Consider the following 6661-nt stretch of genomic DNA (forward strand, 5'->3'; position numbering starts at 1 on the left):
CGTTTCCTTGGCATATATATCAAGCATATACAGTAATTTTGTAAGTTGTTTCAAAGCCGTAGTTTTCTTCTTCTTCTTCTTTCTTTTTTTTCTCGATAGATTAACGGGGCGGAAGCCCAAAGAAATTAAAATGAATAAAGACGGCCTTAGATAGTTCTCCTAACATGAAGTGGTCTAGACCATTAGGAATAGAAGTGAGAACATGGACGTCCAAAGAACGTAAGAGCGCTTGCCATACTAGCCAATTTCCGCAAGAGTTGCCTTCTCCAAATACATTCTGCACAACAACTTCCCAATCCTTCGCAATGGCAGACTTAAAAAGCCACCAATTTATCTCTTCAACAACCATAATTCTTCTCCATTTGAAGTGTAGTGGAATAGTCGATTAGTTATTAATTTTAAATTGCACAGTTAATTTACGAAATCATAAGTATGTTGCATAATATGGCAGATATAGTTGACCTGGCTGGTTAAAGAAAAAGAATTATTATTTTGTCATAAGAGGTTTGTCTCATTTAATTTTGTGATGTTTCATGCCCATACGCCTCCACATTAATAAATTCTAGCACGCGGGATGAGTGCAAATGAACATCCCATTAAATATATCTCTTCAACAGCTATCATTCAGTGCCACTCATAGAATGGATGCATCATCTCTCCTGTGGCTTTGCTTTCTATTGCTCATCTTCATTCACCTACTCCTCCAACGTCAGAGCAACCGCGGCCTCCCTCCCGGCCCTCGGTCGCTACCCCTTCTCGGGAACATCCTTGACCTCGGTACCAAACCCCACAGAGCCCTTACTGAACTCGCTAGGAAACATGGCCCTGTAATGACCCTGAAGCTCGGGGCAGTGGCTGCGGTAGTGGTCTCCTCAAGCGAAGCGGTACGTGAGGTTCTCCAGAAGAACGACCATATCCTGTCTAGCAGAGCAACCCCCGACGTTATGCGGGTACGAGATCATTACAAACACTCCATAGTGTGGCTGTCGACTACCTCGCCCAAGTCAAAGGTCCTGCGGAAAGCATGCTCGGTGCAAATGTTCTCCCGGCAGAAGCTTGACAGGACCGAAACCCTCCGCCGAAGCAAGGTCGATGAGCTATTGGACTGCCTCCATGTGAGCTCAATCAGGGGGCAGGAAGTCGATATCGGTCAGGCTGTGTTCAGGACAGTACTAAATATGATATCAAACACGCTATTCTCAATTGACTTGGCACGTCATGATCACGAAGACTCCGGGCTGGAATTGAAGGAGCTTCTGTGGGAGATGGTTAAGGATGTTGGGAGCCCAAACATTTCTGACTTTTTCCCCGTCCTTCGATGGATTGACCCACAGGGGGCCCGTCGAAGAATGGATGCCTACTTTGGCAAGTTGTTTGCAGTTTTCGACCGCATCATCGATGAAAGGACACGGTTTGGAGGTTTGGAAGGTAGCCGGTCTTCAACCCGGGGCGATGATATGCTAGATACACTCCTCGATCTCATAGACAGCTCCGAGCTGAGCAGAGAGGACATCAACAGCTTACTTCTTGTAAGTACACAAGTGTTCCCCTCCATAGTTAGTAATATTCAGTATTTACGCGCTCGTAGGTAGGTCCCTTAAATAGATTCACCATTGGAGGAAAATTACCTCTTAATACCGGCTCGAATTTTGGTAGTCATTAGGTTCTAAATATTAAGTGGTGCATTTTGAAAAAAAAAAAGAATTTCTTAAATAAAAGAATTACTAATCTATAGCCATGGAATTCTTGAGGTAATCCTACCTCATATATTGTGCGAAAAAGCATCAATTAAATTGTAATAGACAATTAAATGAGCTTATTAACACATTAATGTTTCTCGCCATGTCTCTATATGAAAAATGATTATTTAAAATTTTCTGCGTCTAATCAGTGTTCAATGTACCATTCATCTAACTGAAACTTAAACGTTTGAACATAGCAAGTTTCTTCAATTCAAATGACAAAAAATATAATGAAGATCTCGTACCAGTTGATTCTTGAAACTTCGACCAACTAAGTAAAAGAACTCGCGTTCATTGAATTCATTGTGTTTATATTTCTCAAGTTTCCATAGATTGCTCATTATTTTAATAAATTTTATTGGATCTATTTATATTGGTCAACTTGGTAGATCAGATATATAATACACTTCTGAATTCGATAAATAAGTTTCTTTGATTTAAAATCATAAAGAAAAATAAACTGACGTGAAAAATGGTTCCTAAATATAGGGATTTTTTTTTATAATCCTATAAATATATTGGTAAATAATCCTTCATATATTGAACTCATATATGTATACTTAGAAAATAAAATTATTATAAAATCAGCAAATCATAACTAGCTGGTATCTCTAGGTATTCTCGTAGTTTTTAATTCTGACACTAACTTTTACTCTATCGATGTTGTTCTTGGATAGTCCCAAAAAAAAAAATGTTGCTCTTGGATGGAACCTTTTAAAAATGTACTATTTCTTTGTAGTGTTTTAAAAAAAGTTTTACTTAGTAACTAAGATTCAAATTAAATAGGTATAGGCCCACGTGTTGCACCGATGTATAAGGAATTCTACTAAATTATAATTTGTTTGATATTTATTAAGAAATCTTTAATTTATAAGATAACTGTTATTTTATTACAATGTACAATACAACAATAAGTGACATAATTTGCTAAAATTAAAATAAATAAGAAACCTAAAAAAATTAGAGAGAGTTAAAAATTGTCAAAAGGAGTTCTCACATTTTGCCTCGGTTACCGCCATTACTTGAGACACTCTTTGAACCATTGTGACATTAATGCTGCCTCTTCATGTTGTCGATTACAAATTTTTGACACTGCCGATTATCAACTTGACTCTTCTTGTTGGAGAAATTTTAAAGGAAAACAAAAAGTAGTGGTCGAAAAAATTTAACTTCGATTGTGTTTAACTTACAGAAAAAAGTGGCTTATACATAGGATTTTTAGAATGTGGATAATTAAATTGTATGAAAGACTTTGCATATTCGAAGATGTCCTTTATATTGATCGAGTAATTTTTATTTTTAAAGAGAAATTATTAATAAGTAGTTAATATGTACATATAATATAATATGGACCGAATTAGAACGATTCGATGAATTTAATCCAAATGAGAAATATTGATAATTTTTTTAATTTAATCTAAGAAAGATAGAACTTAAGGGACTCTCGATGTGGAGTTAAGGGTTTTCTAATCAAGTTTAAATAGCACACCCACATGTCGCTTGTCAACTTTTATATATTATAATATACTCTCTTATGAACGAAATCAGTATTCTAACATTAAAATGAAAAAAAGATGATTCTACTACGGTAAGTTTAAAAATGTACCATGATAATATACAAATCTCATTCATTAGAATTATTAACTTTTATTCACGTCCATCCTTCATCATTATTTTTTTAGTTTTTACGTATGTTTTATCTTAGGTAGTTAATCGGAAATACTAACTTTTCACTTTTCACTTTTCACTTTTCACTTTTTAGAAGAATTCAATATAAATAATAATTAAGGAAAGTGAGCATTTTTTTTTTTGAATTTCATTGGCAAAATGGATCTTTAAAGTATATGTGTGTCTTCCTACCGCAAATAAAAAAGTATATTTGTGTCTCTCCGATTGTAATGTCATAATTATGACTTGCAGAATTAACATTCAACCTTGTCGTTACTATTAAATTTCATGATAAGATGATATAGATGGTCTCGACTTAACACAGATGTAGAATGAGTTGTATGAAGTATGTGTTGTCTCTATCAAAGTAGCTAAAATCGAGTTTTTAAATAAAAAACGATAGATGATCCATAAAATCAAAATGTGCAATTATAAGTTTCAATATAAAAAGCATATGATTCTTAAAAAATATTTTTATACCTTTTTAATTTATAGGAATAATAACTCTTACAAAACTATCCAGAGAAAATAAAAATCTTATGGAGCTAAAATTTAAGCTTCAACAAATAATTCTACGGACAACTCATCGTAAAGGAATTTCCTTATCTATTTTGTGTACAAAAGTGAGGTTAGAAGAACATTTCAATTCAAACCCATATTTTTCTTTTTCGGGATAATGATTCATTCTTACCCATATATTATTTACCCAAAAAAGAAAAAGAACTCATACCCATATTTCCAAGTTGAAATCTATATTTCTAAATTAGTTATATGATTGAGTTAACTGCTCTTAGATTAGACGAAAATATCAAAACTAATCAATTATATCCTCTTTTTTGGGTAAATTAATCAATTATCCCTGATTACTTAGCCGTGAGTTTCTAATGTTTTTACTAAATATAATCACAAATCGACGCCGGCTTATTAATTGGAGTCAACTTTCTAAGGTAAGTTGGCTGGCCATAAAAGGTAAAAGCGTAACAAATTGCCCTGCTCCTCCAACCAAAAAAAAAAAAAAGCGTAACAAATCGCAAGATTATAAACGTCATAATACCAAAAAAATTTACAATAATGGCCGTCTCAAAGATGCTTCCCTTACCAATTAAATTTAAGAGTTAACAGATGCTCATGTTGCGTGTGCAATGGTTAGATGGACATTCCTCGTGCTATATGGCGGGGAAGGACTAAACCCGAATTGCTAAAACTTTATTATTTTAGAGGGATTGACATCGTAAACTGTTTTTCTTTCTTATGAACTATTTTGACATGCGACTTTTTCTTTCACGTGCTGAAGATCTTTGTAGAAGACACAAGGGAAGTAAAGAAACAAATTGAAGATCTTTTGATCACATGTACTTCCATTCTCTAAGTACTTTTTTTTTATCTTTGTCAGGATCTAGTCGTTGCAGGAGTTGACACAACCCCCACTGCAGTTGAATGGGCCATGGCAGAGCTGCTGAGGCACCCAGAAAAGATGGCGAAAGCCCGTGCCGAGATTGAACAGGCCCTAGGCATGGACACGAAGGTACGGGAATCGGACATCCCGAGGCTCCATTACTTACAGGCAATTGTCAAAGAAATCGCAAGGTTGTACTCGCCGTTCCTGCTCCCGCACAAAGCTGACACGGAAGTGGACCTATGCGGGTTCAAGATACCAAAGAACACGCAGATCATGGTCAACATGTGGGCCATGGGTCGGGACTCGAGTGTGTGGCAGGACCCGGACCGTTTCGAGCCCGAGAGGTTCTTGGACATCGAGGTCGACATCAGGGGGACAGACTTTGAGCTGATTCCCTTCGGGGCTGGGAGGAGGACATGCCCCGGGATGCTTTTGGGCTATAGAATGTTGCATTTGATATTGGGCTCTTTGATTCAGTCCTTTGACTGGGAGCTTGCGAATGGGGAGACACCTAAGACTATGGACATGAGTGAGAAGCTTGGGGTCACATTGAATAAGGCCAAGCCCCTTTATGTCATTGCCACCCCAATCAAGCTGCAACATTAGAATTATTAATGCGGCGGACGGTTTAAGTTAAGAATGGTAGTAGTAACTTTTCTTATAGACCTAAGGTTTTTCCTTGTAATTTTCCAATGTGAGGCTCTTGCCCTCGGTAATAAATGTCACATCCTAGACAACAATATGTTGATGTATATAGTTTGTATAAATATGTTCGTCTTTAATATATATATATATATATATTTTTTTTTTGTTGCAAGGGAGGCCCGTAAATCTAGTGTAGTGAAATAGAAATTCTAATAGCTAATAAAAAGGCATGGGTAGTCGCGCTGAATATCGAACTTGAAATCTCATGGTTACCAGGTAATGATGTATGCCACTGTATTATATTTTCTTTTGATTCGTCTTTGATTGATTTTAGATGAAAGAACCATTCCAAAAGGTATATTTAGACTTTCTTATAACTCCACCATGAGAATTGAACTTGGCTCGAAAATGTGTATGTGTGGCCCCGACTAAAGCTATAGGTTAGAATCCATGCCGGATCCAGTTTTAAATCCAATATTGTGCTGATTCTGCACTCGTTTGTGTGGTTAAAAAAGTTGCCACTTGCGAGGATATGGAGGTGGTTTTTCAACTGAGTCAGCCTAATCTTCACTTTTGATAAAAGAGCTATTACACTATGAAGCTTTGGCTGGTTGGATTTGAGAGGACAGAAGAACGACCGGTATATCCTTATAGGCCATGTTCGGTTGTTAGGATATGGAACGGAATGCGATTTCAGAAATTCCAAATCTATGTTTGGTGACAGCAGGATGGGAATAGGAATTAAGACAAGACCGTATATATTTACTAAGGAGCTAGACCTGGTTAGGGGTGGGTTAAGGGTGAAATGGCATAACATTTAATGCTAAATGACGTTCTTATCCCAAATATGATTTCAAATTTTCAAAACCTGCCACTCAACATAAGAAGAATTGGGAGGGGTAGATACCTGTGACCTTCACACATCAGTGGTGCCCGGCGTTGGGCCATCACCACCGTCAGTCGTCTCTCTCTCTCTTCATGAAGAGAGAAAACACATATATCAGAGTTGTGGTGGCCAAGTTCCAGCTATCGCTTTCCTAATCAAGGTCGTCAGTGATATCATTACCATCGGGGATCTCAATATGGCCAGATTCAGGCTACCATAACACCAATTATTTTCTCTCTAGAGAGAGAGAGAGACAATTGAAGGCAGTGAGGGCCGATATCGGCCAACACCAATGAGTTGTTGGCGACCTCGCCTTGTGCC

The 6661-nt window shown here is 36.9% G+C and overlaps 1 protein-coding gene across 1 annotated transcript; it reads left to right on the forward strand.

The window, feature by feature from the left end:
• The first annotated feature begins 603 nt into the window (after window positions 1-603).
• On the forward strand, window positions 604-5599 carry LOC116202865 (cytochrome P450 76AD1-like). Its single transcript, XM_031534498.1, has 2 exons — window positions 604-1529; window positions 4804-5599. Exons 1-2 carry the CDS (start codon window positions 642-644, stop codon window positions 5413-5415), a joined length of 1500 nt encoding a protein of 499 aa, XP_031390358.1. The 5' UTR covers window positions 604-641; the 3' UTR covers window positions 5416-5599.
• Window positions 5600-6661: the final 1062 nt, after the last annotated feature.

The sequence above is a fragment of the Punica granatum genome, chromosome 4 (assembly GCF_007655135.1).
Source record: "Punica granatum isolate Tunisia-2019 chromosome 4, ASM765513v2, whole genome shotgun sequence".
In the NCBI taxonomy this organism is placed as follows: domain Eukaryota; kingdom Viridiplantae; phylum Streptophyta; class Magnoliopsida; order Myrtales; family Lythraceae; genus Punica; species Punica granatum.

Coding starts and splice junctions, on each gene's coding strand:
- LOC116202865 (XM_031534498.1), top strand. CDS start 642: ATGGATGCATCATCTCTCCTGTGGCTTTGCTTTCTATTGCTCATCTTC. Junction 1,530..4,803: donor ACATCAACAGCTTACTTCTT/GTAAGTACACAA, acceptor TATCTTTGTCAG/GATCTAGTCGTTGCAGGAGT.